This window comes from Fusarium graminearum, chromosome 2 (genome assembly GCF_000240135.3).
Source record: "Fusarium graminearum PH-1 chromosome 2, whole genome shotgun sequence".
Classification (NCBI taxonomy): Eukaryota; Fungi; Ascomycota; class Sordariomycetes; order Hypocreales; family Nectriaceae; genus Fusarium; species Fusarium graminearum.
The window spans coordinates 5,538,299-5,554,053 of NC_026475.1; the positions used below are offsets into that span (position 1 = coordinate 5,538,299).

Genomic DNA, 15,755 nt, shown 5'->3' on the forward strand with positions numbered 1-15,755 from the left:
TCACTGGCCTAACCTTCATCAAGCCCTTTTCTCAAGCGTGATCAATGTTTTCCACTCCACGCATAAGCACCCAAATCTCCTGTATGACCTTGAACTATATAGCATCAGGAAGATTTGTCTGAAACAAGGGGTAAGATGTCCTATAGTAGAAGTGTAGAAAATTGGAAGATATTCACTATCAATGATTGAAGCCATCTGGACCAACGAGCCCAAACACGCCTGACACAATTCCAATGATCCACCTGTATCAAGAACTCAAATATTCAGATCAAGGTTTTCCTGATGACTCAACTTTCCCAACAAGAACACCTGCGTGACAGAGTAGCTGCCTAGCACAATAAACTCTATCATGTGGGTGACTGATAGAGAGGGTTCTGGTAAGCCCTAAACACAGCAGCAAATTCTTCCTCTTACAACCTTGGTCATTCGTGACAAGTTTGTAACGCGCAATCCTATCATCACAACAGCGCTGGAGTCCTGACGTTTCTCATCCATGTACTGAATCAGCGCCTGCACTTATCACATACGACCATAGCTCTTGGAAAATACGGGATCCCGTCTGCTCTCCCATAGTCAAGCCGAGAAGCGGTGAATTAGTACTCAGGTCGGTGACGACTGGGGAATCCTCACTGTTGTATGTTTTGTTCTTTTTGCTACTATCGTCATGACATGGCCTTTCCTGCTCCTCTGTAATCTATTCACCAAGAACTATTGAATCAGTAGTTCTTTTATGGAATCGTCTCATTTCTCTTGATATCTGTTGAGTGTACCACTTATCCTGGCAAACAGCGATTACCCTGCATAGATATTGACGAGTCCGTGCTAACTGACGGACAAGCAGCTATTTCCGGCCAAGACTCAATTTACACAGGTAATCTGATAATGCAACGACGCCCGTTGTCGGCCTCGCTACTGATCAATAGTGGAAACTTGATTCGCAAACCTGTCTTGTTCAGAACCTTTCAGACGACGCCAATCCGGAGGATCTACCGCTTCAGGGGAGCTAATGGCTGGGTAGCCGACGCTAGACCCGGGACCCAGTGGAATGGTATCCGGACACAACGTCGATGAGGGACTGGAGACAATAATAGGGGAGCTGTTTCATGCGTAGATGGCGAGATGGATACTGTTTTATGGAGAGCCAGGTGTTCGCATTCAGCTGATATATCCGTATGTGGACCATCACAGAGTCAAACGCGGAATTGAAGAGTTGAATGCTACCTAAAGCTGAGCTGGAATATGGCTTGATCGAGTCTAGCTTGGATAGAACGGCCCAGAAACGTGGCAGTCCACATTTTGTCACTAGCCAAGTCTCGTGTGGGTGGAATGAGGCTGTTTTGGAAAGGCATGTACCGTCCCGCGGCTGGTCTAGAAGAAGGATCAAAGTCAAATCCTGGCCTAGATTAATTCAGGCAGGAAGAGAACATCAGGTAATTGAGTTTACGGTGGAAAGGAGCCGAGATCAGTCCCAGGGAATTGACTAACTGTCGCTGTCACTGTCAGACCAAAGACCCATTCACTACAGCAGGGATATTGATGCACCAATAAGACCAGCTCTAGACGTGACCAGGGCAAGACCGGTGAGGGAAAAAAAGAGACAGTGCCCGTTGCCACCAAATTCCTCATCGCAAACTGTTACGTCTCCTTTATGTAACGACAAATGCTTTCTTTGGCTGGCCTTACAGGGCGACAATTCTTTCCCCAGAGTGCACGACACATAGCAACGTTTATTTCCCCAGACTTATGTTGTCAAGCGAGAATTGATACGAGAGCTTGTGCAGACCAACGACATGTGAGAAGTGCATCAGAGGAAAATCCTTCCCTCGGACTAGCGACGGGACTGGATCGTCAGCTTGTGATTAGGGGCTATTTCCACGTGCGAACCAGCCACTGTAGCCATCCTTTCGGTGAAAAAGAAACTTATTGGGTGACAAAGGGCCCAATCCTGTGAGAGGACAATCTCGTAGAGGTGATGGCCTCTATTATTGGCCCATGTTATGTGTGTCTTATCGGTCAAATTATAGCGATCATCCTTCCTTGACTGCATCCACATTCGCCCATCGTTATCCGCATTTCCCTCTCTCTCCTTTATTAAACACACAATCTATCGTAACATCAAACAATTCTAGTAATAATATACATGACACCACTTCTGATAATTGATCCTTGACGCCACATTCTATGCAACTTCTTCAACAGGCCAAGACACCGACCCACGACAACTCTTTTTCCGCGCTTTAAAACGCTATCTTTTTGCGCCGACTTCGCAATATGCAGCTTGTTCAGAATTGAGTTAGCTCAACAGCCAAGAGTAAAACACCATGCGGTACGGTTCGATATACGGTACCCCTGGCTGTCAACCCTCCCCCAATGTAACGGTACCGATTTCGCACATTTCCATGATACGATCGCGACATGGATGAGAATGTCCAGGCCATTGGTAATGGGGGTGGGTCTTCTTCATCTGGACAGTCTCAAGATTCCCTCGGATTGAGGGATTGATGGATAGATAGCAACTACTGTGCATAACCGACCGCAACCACCACAACCAGATTGATCTTGTTCCTCCAATTGAAGCGACACTCATTTTATTGCTTACAGGCGACAGAAGGAATGAATGGGTGGCGTGCCCCTGGCACTAGTTAGACTCGGCTCTTTTTAGTGAACGGCTGGCCATTGACGTGCGCCATCACCAGTGGCGGCTGAGCTGCGCCGCTTTCGCTGACCATCCAACACAGCTAACGTCTTGTCTTGTCCTGCTTCGGTGACACCATTTGTCTGGACCCGATTGACCAGGGTCTCTTTTTACCTGACCCCTTGTTCACTTCTGTTAGCTCTTGGATCTGCTGAGGATTCATTTATGTCCCGCATCCCGTCCCTCAAATGCAGGAACCCTGATGTTTTCTAATTATTTGCTTTTCTCCGCCTTGCTACGTTCTTTGCTTTTTCTCCAACATACCAACAATCGGGGATTTATACTCATATCAACCTAATCCAAACTGGCTCATCAGTAATTTGTCACCGGGCGTATCGCCCTCGACCTCTCCGCCATGTCGCTCTACTCGGATGCGCCCGATGCCCGGGCCTTTGATGAGGACAAGCCAACCCTGCTTGTCTCGTGGTGGATCACAGCATTTTGCATGGCCATCATCCTAACTCGAATGGCCGGTAGATATGTGCGTGTCGAAAAGTTACTCAAGGAGGACAAGATTGTTGCCGCAGCGCTCGTGCCACTCGTTCTAAGAGCTGTGTGTGTTCATTTTGTGCTCAAGAACGGCACAAATAACGTGAACTTGGATGGCCTGGACTTGAGTGATGAAGATATCGAAAAGAGGGTTATGGGAAGTCGCTTCGTCATGGCCAGTAGGATATTCTACGCTTCTGTGTATGTGACCACCCATTGATGCAGTAAAGGATGTTGCTAACATATACCAGTCTTTGGATTCTCAAACTCACCACTCTTGAATTCTTTGAGCGTCTTGCCGGCGCCACAAGACGAAGGTCACATCGTGTAATGATCCACGTTATTCGCGGCACTCTCGCCGCAACCTTTCTTGCCGTCCTCGTCAGCGATCTTGCCGAGTGTCAACCGTTCCCCCACTACTGGCAGGTCACACCCGATCCTGGACCTCAATGCCGCCAAGCGTTTGTGCAGATGCTCACGATGGGCTCGTGCAACGCCCTTACCGATCTTCTTCTCATCGCATTTCCTATTCCCATTATCTTATCGACACAAATTCCAACCAAGCGCAAGGTTCTTCTCATTATGCTTTTCGGTTTTGGGCTCTTAACTGTTGGCATCACTCTGTACCGTATCCCGCGAATTCTACAAGCGGGCGGTAGTCAGGTAGTTCGCACAATGTGGGCGTCCATCGAGATCCTCGCCGCGACTGCCGTTGGCAATATTGTTGCGCTGGGATCATTCTTGCGCGACAGTGGTGTCAAGCGAAAGAAGTACAAGGACTCGGCGAGTTACGACGGATACTCCAACTCTAGATCGCAATCGCAGGGTACGAGACTTACTCGCACGGCTGGACAGAGTCAGTGGGAGGAAGACGAAGCCCCTGTACGAACAACGGAAGGGATCTGGGCCAAATCACATGATGATTCCATCTCGAAAGCCTCCGGGGAACGGCCTGTTAGTCCAACTCAGAGTCACGATTCACTTATCACACGTGAACACTTCAACGAGTCGATGGAGATACCGCGCGATGGTTTTGCATACCGACAGCCTCCAACGGCAGTGATTGCTGGAGATGCCAGAGAGGTGCAACGAGCGCAAACGAATCATTGAAATTTGCGATTGAATTAAGCATGGATTATATCTTGTATATTACTAGGATACCACGATAATCACGAACTTTATTTTGTCAAACATGAGACGATTTCCCCACGGTTTAGTGATGCTAACCTAATTCATGTACGTAACAACAACTATGAACCCACCACGATAGCTTCAGGGACCAGGTCGACCCCAGACCCAGAGTGGATAAGATATGGTCTTGCTCCCCATGGGTAGAAGAGATGGTCTTGGGGGTTAGAGTGCCTGATTGATATTTGGGAAATGGTATGTAACCATTACAGGGCATTCAATAACTTTATCGGCATTAGCAAGTGTCGAAGAGGTGATAAAGTCTTGATCTTGTCCCTGAAGCCAAGTTGCTGATGTCGTCGCCCGTTGAAACGTCCCGCTAACTTCCTCCACATTGTGTCGCCTAGACTACTGAACGGGGTACACTAATTTCATTGTTGGGCCATCTCACATTGTCATCTCTCTTCCTTCAATGCACCTTGTCTCTTGTCATCTCATGTCATCTGCATAATCTCTCCATCTCCAACAGATATCGATGTTCTGCTCTCAACTTGTATCTTGATTATCCTCTTTTGGCGATCTTCTCTCATCATTTGCCACCCAACTAAAGAACGCATTTGTACCCGTGGCAAACCCGTCTGGATATCTGGGATATTCTTCTAGAAGCCTTCTAGAAGCCGATAAACAGAGTTTTTTCTTGCTTATCGGCAATCGATGAATAATCTGCATCGCAATCAAGTTACGCAGCTACACTGACACGATCATTTCAATCACACAACGTCATTCGTTACCCCAACCTCACTCAAGCAACATCCCCATGTCTAGCTCCCTCACAGTGTTTCTCTTTGCTCTCTCTCCCAAACCATAAATCTCCATATCTTCCAACCCCCCCGCCTTCCCATTTTTGACCGCCGACTAAAAAAAAAGACCTCACGATGAAAGAACGCGACACCCAAAACATGAATGGCACACAAATAGAGCTGGATTCGTTGCCGACAACTGACAGTATAAAACACGAACCTCCGATACTCTACGGGGCGGGGAATTGGATCAATGGGTTCAGACGCGCCGAGCCAAGACCTGGATATTTACCTACCGATGCTCCCGAGAGGTTCTATGATTTGAGAGCCGCCAATGCAAAAACGGCGAATACTGCGCTGGCGAGGGAGTTGAAAGGGAGGCATTTGCAAATGATTGCTTTTGGAGGTTCTATTGGTGAGTGTTTACTTGAGTCTTCTTAATGATTGAGTGGACTTGTCTTCCTTGTCCATTTCAGGTTCATTCACTATCCTCTCGATCTACATTGGATTATTCACTGTTGTCAACAGTTGGCTGACTGAAACCTAGGAACTGGTTTATTCGTCGCTTCAGGCGGCTCATTATACAGAGGTGGTCCAGCCAGCCTTCTACTATCATATGTCCTCATCGGAGGCATGCAGTATTGCACGATGCAATCTTTAGGCGAGCTGTGTGTGGCCTTTCCAATAGCCGGCTCGTTTTCGGCATTTTCAACGCGTTTCCTAGATCCATCATGGGGGTTTGCTATGGGCTGGAAGTGAGTCACAACATCCACTCTTCCAGACATCGCTGACAGTTTTTTGTATAGTTATTGTTTGCAATGGCTATTCGTATTGCCTTTGGAGATAATCGCCGGTGCCTTTACAATAGGATACTGGGACGAAACCATTGACAGATCCGTCTTTGTTTCCGTTTTTCTACTCACCATAGTCGCTATCAACCTATTCGGTGTCAAGACTTATGGAGAAGCTGAGTTTATCTTTTCCATCATCAAGATCACCGCCATTGTTGGCTTCATGTCGGTTAACCTCTGTCACTGTTAACATCCCTCGCTAACCATCGTATAGACTCTTGGCTATTGTGATCAACATAGCTGGCGAGCCAGAGGGCCATTACATAGGCGGCATGTATTGGCGGAACCCAGGTGCGTTCAAGAACGGGTTCAAGGGCTTTTGCAGCGTCTTGGTGACGTCTGCCTTTTCATTTACCGGGACAGAGTTGATCGGTCTGGCCGCCGCCGAGACAGCTAATCCTCGAAAGTCACTACCCACAGCGATCAAGCAGGTCTTTTGGCGCATCATGATTTTCTATTTAGTGGCCCTCTTGCTCGTCGGACTCCTAGTGCCATCTGACGACAGTCGTCTTGTCGGCGGTGATAACGTCGCAGATGCTACAGCGAGTCCCTTTGTTATTGCGATAGAGAAGGCTGGTACTTCCCTCCTCCCTGGAATAATGAATGCCATCATCTTGATAGCTGTTATCAGTGTCGGCAACTCGGCAGTCTTTGGATCTTCGAGGACATTAGCTGCCTTGGCCGAGCAGTCTCACGCACCTCATATTTTTGCCTACGTGGATCGACAAGGTCGCCCACTCATGGCCATCCTCTTTGCATCTTGTATAGGTCTTCTAGCATTCCTTGCAGATGTGAAATATCACGATGCCATTTTCAACTGGCTCCTATCCATTAGCGCTCTGAGCACTCTGTTCACCTGGGGTAGTATTTGTCTCTGTTACATCCGATTTCGCGCTGCCTGGAGTCACAACGCACACACAATCGAACAGCTGCCGTTCAAGTCAAATGTCGGCGTTGCCGGAGCATGGGTTGCCTTGATAGGTTATATCCTCGTGCTCTTGTCCCAGATATGGATAGCTGCGTCGCCGGTGTATGCACCCGACATTGTTGATGGAGCCTCGGGTGTTGCACAGAACTTCTTCTTGAAGGTTCTGGCAATCCCGATCATCCTGTTATTCTATATATGCCACAAGGTATGGTATCGCACGAAGATTGTGCGGCTGGAGGAGATGGATGTTGAGACGGGACGACGGTATTTTCGCGTCCACATTATGGCAGAGCAAGAGCGGGAAGAACGGTTAGGCTGGCCCAAATGGAAGAGGTTTTATTGGTTTTTATGTGCCTAATGATAGCTTTACTTTAGACATATACCCAATATTATTCCCATGATCATTCTTACTTTCAGTGTCGAGTCTTTATCTGGATAGCTCCACTCTCGGGGACCACCAGTTCTTAGCTGATCCATCTTTGTCCAAGTAGATAATTGATAGATGACACACGAGAGTAAGCGGCGACCTGAAAGTGATGATCCCTGCATGCGACACTGGGCTAGGCCAGTCAGCATTAGTAATGGAGGGGTATCACAAGAGCAGGAGACTCACGTATACGAGAAATATTTTATTCCTTTTTTTCTACAGGCTTTTGTTGTTCAATACATGGGTGATGTGCACATGAAGGCAATGGAAGCATCATACGCAACGATTCTCTGGGGCGTAGCGCTAGCTGTCGTGGGCTTCCTCTCCCACCGTATCATTGCAATTGCCCTTCGCCCGCACTCTTCGCGGTTCAACGGTCTCCCACGGCCAAAGGTACAATATTCGACTCGTCGAACTTCTCATTCCAAGCTTAGGTTTCGCTGACGCTTCCTCCCATGACAGGGCCAGCAACCTTTCGCCGGACATGCTTTGCGCATTCTTCGCGGTGGGGGGCCTAACGATGTGTATCTGCAATGGACGCGACAGTGGCCCGACGCACCTTTCATAAGGTGTCTTTCGTGGCTCAACGAGGAGATCTTGCTAGTGAATAGTCTAGAAGCATGTCGCGAGGTACTCCAGACCAATGCATATTTCTTTGCCAAGCCTGGCTTCTTTCATACGCTCGTAGGAGAGTTTCTAGGCCTTGGGTTGCTGTTTAGTGTAGGGGAACAGCACAAGAGGCTGAGGAGGATTATCGCAGGTAAGAATGGAACAACATGAGTCTCTGCTTTTACTGATCTATCTAGGGCCTTTGTCAAGACCGAGTATAAGAAAGTTGTTTCCGACATTTGTGACCTACTCTCAAAAGCTAAACCGCGAGATCGGAGAAGCTTTAGAAAGAAGTAAGAGTGGGATTGTTGAGAGTATGTATCGTCGATCTCATAACTTTATCCTCCTGTCTAACCCCTTGAAGTTGAAGACCTTATCATTCGTGTCACACTCGACATCATTGGAGTGTCACTACTGGGAAGAGAACTGCGTGACTTCCGCTCGGAATCATCTCCACTGTCTTTCGAACAATGCTATAACGCCATTCTCGCTCAGCCACTTGCCGGTCAGATCATAAGCTTCATCAATCCGTTCATCCCGTTGAGATGGCTGCCTGTGTCAGCCAACTTGAACTTTATCCGCGCCAAATCCGCTCTGAAGACCATGATGGAGGGCCTCATTGAGCAGCGCACGGCTGAAGTAGGGGCTGCGAAGCTAATGAATGAAGATGATAAACTCTCGGATGACCTTTTGACCAGGATGATTGAAGCGAGCGCTGAAGAAAGTCAGAAGCTTTCAAAAGAAGAGTTGATCGATATTGTAAGTAGTATGTGGTCCTTGAATGACCGAGTTTACTAATTCGTGTATTAGACGATGCAGGTCATCGCTGCTGGACATGAGACGACTGCTAGTGCTCTAGTCTGGACAGCATATTCACTTGCTAAGGACCCTGCTTCACAGCAAAGCTTGCGAGCAGAAATTCATTCACTGGGTACAGAAATGTCCGCCAAGGGAATTGACGAACTACCCTTTCTCGACAATGTCATCCGCGAAGCCATGCGTGTCCACTCGCCCACTCTGATAATACCATGGGAAGCGCAGAAGGACATGACCATTGCCGGTACACATATTCCTAAAGGAACAACAGTACAGATTGTACCAGCGATGATCCAGCTGAACCCAGAAATCTGGGGTAGCGATGCTGATGTATTCAGGCCTGGACGATGGGAAGATATGGGTGGCAATGCATCTAGTCCTTACGCCATGGAGACGTTTTCGAATGGTCCGCGAATGTGTCCTGGTAAAGCACTGGCGCTGTTGAATATGAAGGTTTTGCTGGTGGGATTGATCAGAGACTTCGAAATGGAGATAGTGGACGATGGAAAAGAGGTGGAGTTGAGAAATCCAAGTTTGACGTTGAAGGCGAAGTCGCTCATTCAGTTTAAGATGAGGAAAGTCAGCTAGTGGCCGAAGCTGAGATCCATGACTGATCAGCACATCACCTATAAGCACGTCAGGTCTGAATAGGGTTTTCACTTGGCCGAACTAGGCGATGATTTGCTCATTGGCGTACCCTAAACCACGACTCGCTTTATCGTGAATCTTTCACAGTAGTTTGAAGGACCAGTTCTGGTGTTATTTAGACGACAGTTGATATACCGCAGGGTTAACACTAAGTCAATTACAATATAAACTCTTGAACGGTCTTAATCACACGTAGTGAGCTGTTTGCAAGCACCATTATATGGCACTGGTGGTGACCCATGTTTTCTGCAAAACTGCACTCTTAAGAGTCAAAGATGATGTTTCTTGATAAATCTAGCGTGGAGCCACCAACAAACAGCCCTAACACCACGACAGACGTTTCTTTTGAGCCTCACTGAATTCCCTCCTGGTTGAAGAAGAACGCGCGCCAATGCTAAATTTTGGAATAACCAGCAATCAATCAATTAATACAGGTAAACATTTTGAAAGGGATGTTTCTGCGATTAGTTATAATTAGATTGACTTCTTGGCCAAAAAGAGCATAGTACCAGACATGTAATCTCGCTTCAATAACGATGTTGGGCTAGTCTTTACAGACTATTGGAAAGCTAGTGGCATTAGCTTGCTATCTCGGCCTTCAGCTTTTATTTTGTTATTTGCTCGATGTGAACAAATGCACTTCCTCCTTTTTTGTTTCACTTGTTCTCAACCCAATAGTTACTTCTCTAGCAACTGTTGAAAGCCACCTGATCCACCAAGATGCGATTCACTGCCTTTCTGTTGCCCATCGTTCTCGGTGCTGTATCGGCCGGACCCTGTCGACCCTCTAGCGCCGAGAGCAGCGCCGAAACCACGGAGCTTGGCAGTGTGACCACAACCGATCTGTTCCAAACTATCACCGCGACTCTGTCAACCGACGATACAACCACTGCTGTACCTACAACTGAGATCGAATCGGCATCAGCGACGACACAGATGATCGAGTCTACGATAGAATCAGCCGCCGCTACTTCTTCCACGACTGCTGCTTCTCGCCAATGTATTGCACCAGCCGCCTTGCAATGCTGCCTGAGTGTTGGAAAAGCGAACGATGGCCCGGTTGGCCTGATCCTTGGGCTGCTGGGTATTGTTATTAAGGACCTGAGCATTCCAATTGGACTGACATGTGAGTTTCCCACACATCATGCTGTTTATCAATCTAACAATCTCGTTCCAGGCTCATCTGTTCCTAACGCTGAAGCTTGTGGTGCCAGCCGCACACCAGTTTGCTGCAGTGACAACAGCCATGTTAGTATTTTGTCTCCTGCAACTATTTACTAAATGTTATTGACTTATATGTTCATAGGGCGGCCTTGTTGCTATTGGCTGTACTTCAGTATAGTGATTAATTATTTTTTTAATTAGAAGACTAATTAATAGTAATAGATAAAGCCACTACTGAACTGGTTGGCTGCATGGTGAAGAGAAGTCATATAATAATAGTTTCCCACTTTTTTTTTTAAGAGTCTAGTCACAGAATCTCCGTTCTATTTCATCACTCGCTTCCCAATTTCATTCCATACATTGTCACCTGGTGAGGCAGTCGAGACTAGTAGCATGCAGATTCACATATTATAGAAAGTGAGTATTGATAGGCCTGAAACGGGACGCCAGGCCCCAACATCAAGATCTTGTAGCTCGCCCCGGCCAAAAGGCTAAGTTGGTAAATATAACAAGTAGGTGAATTCTAGGGGTCCAAATGCGGAGGTTATTCGGAAGTGAGGGAAGATTGTAGTATCATACTGTAGATGGTTTAGAAGAAAGGCCAGTGGCTTTTGAGTATTTGTATCACAATCTTGTGCGGTAAGGTCTCACATGTGAGGGTGCTCTCTCAAGCGGTAGAAACATCACGACGCTGTGTGAAGGATGTTGAAGAAGTAACTGTAGTACATTATACATCAATTAAGTGTCGTTAGTAGACGCATTTTAGTACTAGATACAACATGTCTAAATAAAGTACCGATTGCGGAACACTGCCTATTGGGTAGCAGACAACTGGGGCTTCCAAGTCTTAGGGTAAAGAAATAAACAAGCCTCAGGGCCTGGTATAAGCAGCATAAGATGCCTTACTAATTTCTTCTCTTATACTTGCAGCGGCTAATGTTTTTGATCCCCCGAGAACTACCTCTGGATGAAGTGCTTTCCTGAAGTAGGTTCGTGTGCAGCCCAGGAACAGCCACCGCAACCATCAACCCCTGACCTGATAACAGATCATGCATAAGAATAAACTTCGTTATTCTGCCCCTGAGATCCCCCTGTAGAATTTGGTGATTAGCGCCATAATGTTATCTTGCCACCAATAAGACAAACTGCTATGTCTAATGTCCGGTGTTTGGAGTGAAGCTGAACCCTTCGTAACACACTCGTGATTTCCAGCGCAATGTGTATATTTGTGCGCGGATCAATGACTCGATAAATCACGTCAATCATGTTATCCCCTAATACCTAACTCTACAGATGAAGATGATAAAGAGGAAGCTGGGGCAATGGCCACAGGGAGACTACTAGAGGGATGGTTCCTCAAGGCCATCTACTGGAAGCCTTACTGCATATCGTGCGAAGCCTGGCTCGTTCAGTCAGTAAAACTGGTCAAGAGCGTGACTATGGTGTTCGACTCACAAGAGTAACATGCTGGCTATGGCCTGACAACGAGTGCGCAACTGTGACATGGGAGACAAGCTACTACACGGCACATCTTTCGAAATCTGATGTACTCCTGACCATGCAAGGTACTTGAACGACAATAATCCAATGAGAGGAAGAACCAAGACCAGAGATTTAACATGGGCGAAGGCGCGATAAAAGGAGTAATTTCTCGGGTATGATCGACCCGGTCATCCTGGTTATCGGCCCTGTAGTGCAAGTCTCAGCCTCTTTGGTTATGCACAACATCTCCTGGATTTACAACGGTTCAGTTCCGCACCACTATGCCCTATTGACTCGATAAGCGAAAAGTCATCCAAGAGACAATTTGCAAGGGCTAAGCTCATCGGAGTCTTGTTAATTTATCGTCAAACCTGCTCCTGGGACAAACCTTGATTTATGTCAGCTAACCCAAGATCGTTGTGTCAACATGGTTGAACAGTGATGCCGATTGGTGACAGCTGAGGGATGACGGAATTTACGCCGTAAATGCGCCAAAGATAACGACTCAGTACGCTGCTTATACAAGCCTAGCGCTACTTAGTAAGTCGAACTATCAACTCTCTATCGACTCTCTATCTTTCCCATTGGGTATGGAAGCGAATGAGGCTGCAAACTAAATTGTTTAGAAAGTCCTTAATTACTGGCAGTGAGATAAGGCTACTAGCATTACCCCGGACTAACGCTCTGCTAGAGTTTCGAGTACTCCCGGATCCTAACTCCAAGAGGCATAAAGCCTCGAACTTTCCAGCATACGCGGTAGTTCCAGGCCGAGTCCAGACTACGCCATGAAACACAGAGTGGGCTAACTTAAAGCTGGCTTGTCAACTGAACAAATGGCATCACGGATCAATCATTCATTTAAAAATGTGGAAGGGGACTGAATCGTACTCAGCTGCCATGGCTCTCTCATTCTTTACAGCCTCTTCCACTTCCAGAGTTGGATGACATGTTCTTCGAGCCTTTATCACCAATCCCTCAGTAGGATGCTCTCTTCTCTCTGTACTTTGCATCACGATAGGGTGGTCCTCTCCCAAGGCTCAACCTAAATAGGAGTGCTATCAACGCTGCAGAGTGGCTGCGCTACCCCTTAATTATTTATTTAAATGTCGTGCGGGTTCAACTTCCTCATAGGCTAGAGCTTTGGGAGAGCCAAATTCTTGAAGGGCTCTCGGCAATAAAATAAAAAAATAAGTATTTTCATGTGAACTTTCTCAACTATTCCATGTACATAATTCAACAGCGACATTCATGCTGTCAACGATCATTTCAGCGGTGATATGCAATGCTTTACTCATATAAATGAAATTAAACATAGCCTCTGTTTTGAGTTATTTATCTACGCTTCATAACATCGCTCCCCGTCTAGTTTGTGGTAGTTCCAACGAGCTGAATAAACTAAGCTCGGTCTGTAGTAATAGCAGAATCCCAAGACTGCTAAGCATTCAGTAGTGGTTATAAATCAACGCTACGTTAATCAGTCCCGCAAGGCGTGACGCCAATCAATTGATCCCAGTTGCCGTTCGAGAAGCCGTCAATATCAGACAGACCCGACTGGCCGTCTCCAATCTCGTCATTGCTCGTTTGTTCTATACCATGCATAGTGCAAAGCATCCTCGTCACTAGTGCCACTACTCCTTCTTCAAAACGCCACACCATTGATAACGGGCGTACACTGACTCGAGAAGCTGGATTCACTTAACTCGAATAGAAATAGGAACGGGTCTGTTGCTCTTACCGTGGGCTTAACCCACTTCTCTAAATAAACTCGCATGGAACTTTTGTAACATGATCTACATTACCCATGAGTTCGTTTCTTTTTCTCCAGGAACTTTTGTCCTGACAGCTCCTAACTATGGTCCAAGCTTTCCCCATCTATCTGCCGCGGCAGCGGGAGCTGCTGGCAACCTGGATCATCTTGCCCATGTTATCAACAATCACAGTCGGGCTCAGGTTTTACGCCAAGACAAAGACCAGGGCTGCTTATGGCTGGACTGACTGGATGATATTGTTATCTGTTGTGAGTTTCATTATGTTTTGAAGAACTCCTCGTGGCACTTATGTTCTAATGCTGTTTATAGTTCTTTACCGACCTCTTCTTTGTTCTTCTTATTCTGAGTAAGTCTTCTATTATCCACGCAGCCTCACAAACATCTATCAAGGCCCGACTGCTAACATATATTTCTTCATAACAGTGCTTGTATATGGTGGCATCGGCATACCTGGATACCCATACAGTAGCACCACAGAGCCAACCGACGTCTCATTGATCCACGATCAGGTACGTCTGCATTGATGACGCCTTCAGTGATCTCTTAACTGACTCAAGTGTGACTTCTTAGATCGGTTTCGCCAACAATGTGGTCCTCGTGCTCGCAGTTTACGCATGCAAAGCTTCCATCCTTTTCCTATATCTTCGAGTCTTTACAGGCCACAATGGCCCAATGAACATCATCATCTATGCTGCATCTGCAATCACTATGGTATGCTTCTTGGGAAGTTTTATTGGATACCTCGCAGCCGTGCGCCCACTCGATAAGTGGTGGGCCTGGGGCGATGCTACAGCGGAACAGTTCCTCGCCATGCAGAACATCAACATCGCCTACGACAGCCTGACGGTGTTTACTGACTTTTTAATCTTTGTACTCCCGCTCAAGTCAATCTGGGGACTGAATATGAATCGCCCCAAAAAGATTGGTATCATCGTGTCATTTTGCTTCGGTTTCATGTAAGTTGCCCTCACTCCTTGGTACATCAGCTGTTGGTATATGAACTATGATTAACATCGTTTGACTAGCACCTGTTTCATTTCTCTTGCACGAGTTGTCTTCACACATGGCTACCAATGGAAGAATCTATACGACGAAGGAACTGTGTGGAGTCTTGCAGGCGTCGAGCCAGTGGCAGGTATTATCTCTGCATGCCTCCCTGGATTGCGTCCACTGTTGCCCAAGACATTCAAGATGACATCTTACGGCACTCCTGCGAACCCCAGTCGATTCAGGACTACTGGTACTACAACGACAGATAATGTCAAAAAGAGTACCATCAAGGACCCTAACCCATTTACGGTCCTCAATGATGATAGCTCGGTGACAGAATTCCGACATACTGTCAGGGAGGTCCCTTCGAGATCGGAGGTCAGTGATGATTACATTGAGCTGGAAGAGCGGCGGCCGAAGGCTTTCGATGCCTAGCGAGGAGTTATATCTTTGGGATTTTCTTGTATTATAAGACTCAGAGTAGTCATTTGGGTAGGGAAGTCTGAAGTATCTAGCCTTACTAAGATGCACTTAAATGTGTGAAGCTTAGGGTCAGTACCTAAACGGCATTTCTTTTGTAACTTTATTATCATCTTCACAGCCTTCTGCTGTGTCTCTGAATTCTTACTGTCATGGGCTTCCTTTTGAATAAAATGTCTGACTAAGAGTTTGTTCTGCCGTGAACTATTTGTAAGTAGTGTTGTTAAAAAGAAATGAATAACTAATAGTTCGGCTATAGCCATTGTAATTATCCTTACTGCTAACATACTGGTACTGAGGTAAGTATCGATTTTAAAAACTCAGTATACAGAGAAGGTATTGATGTTCCAGTACTGGGCACTATTGTTAAGTTAACATCTCTTCCCAAATTAAGGGAGTTGCCACAATAACGCAAAGAAAAGATGTGCACATTTATCAATGGGATTTTAAACCCATACATGATACAGAGATTGATAAAA

General features: G+C 46.5%; 5 protein-coding genes and 1 non-coding gene across 6 annotated transcripts; all 6 read left to right on the plus strand.

Moving 5' to 3' along the window:
- Positions 1-525: 525 nt before the first annotated feature.
- Positions 526-641, plus strand: FGSG_20015. Its single transcript, XR_893010.1, has one exon. It is a non-coding gene; the product is annotated as a 5S ribosomal RNA (ribosomal RNA).
- A 2,409-nt stretch (positions 642-3,050) lies between these two features.
- FGSG_03962 (uncharacterized protein) lies at positions 3,051-4,294 on the plus strand (the record flags this gene model as incomplete). Its single annotated transcript, XM_011323398.1, has 2 exons — positions 3,051-3,385; positions 3,436-4,294. 2 exons carry the CDS (start codon positions 3,051-3,053, stop codon positions 4,292-4,294), a joined length of 1,194 nt encoding a protein of 397 aa, XP_011321700.1.
- A 953-nt stretch (positions 4,295-5,247) lies between these two features.
- FGSG_12341 (uncharacterized protein) lies at positions 5,248-7,249 on the plus strand (the record flags this gene model as incomplete). Its single annotated transcript, XM_011323399.1, has 4 exons — positions 5,248-5,527; positions 5,660-5,867; positions 5,919-6,128; positions 6,178-7,249. The coding sequence occupies 4 exons, from the start codon at positions 5,248-5,250 to the stop codon at positions 7,247-7,249; spliced, it is 1,770 nt and encodes a 589-aa protein (XP_011321701.1).
- Positions 7,250-7,393: 144 nt separating this feature from the next.
- Positions 7,394-9,331, plus strand: FGSG_12342 (uncharacterized protein; the record flags this gene model as incomplete). Its single annotated transcript, XM_011323400.1, has 5 exons — positions 7,394-7,711; positions 7,781-8,078; positions 8,125-8,241; positions 8,292-8,686; positions 8,738-9,331. The coding sequence occupies 5 exons, from the start codon at positions 7,394-7,396 to the stop codon at positions 9,329-9,331; spliced, it is 1,722 nt and encodes a 573-aa protein (XP_011321702.1).
- A 780-nt stretch (positions 9,332-10,111) lies between these two features.
- FGSG_03960 (uncharacterized protein) lies at positions 10,112-10,733 on the plus strand (the record flags this gene model as incomplete). The annotated part of the gene is made up of 3 exons (XM_011323401.1): positions 10,112-10,517; positions 10,569-10,639; positions 10,698-10,733. 3 exons carry the CDS (start codon positions 10,112-10,114, stop codon positions 10,731-10,733), a joined length of 513 nt encoding a protein of 170 aa, XP_011321703.1.
- A 3,745-nt stretch (positions 10,734-14,478) lies between these two features.
- On the plus strand, positions 14,479-15,231 carry FGSG_03959 (uncharacterized protein; the record flags this gene model as incomplete). Its single annotated transcript, XM_011323402.1, has 2 exons — positions 14,479-14,762; positions 14,832-15,231. 2 exons carry the CDS (start codon positions 14,479-14,481, stop codon positions 15,229-15,231), a joined length of 684 nt encoding a protein of 227 aa, XP_011321704.1.
- Positions 15,232-15,755: the final 524 nt, after the last annotated feature.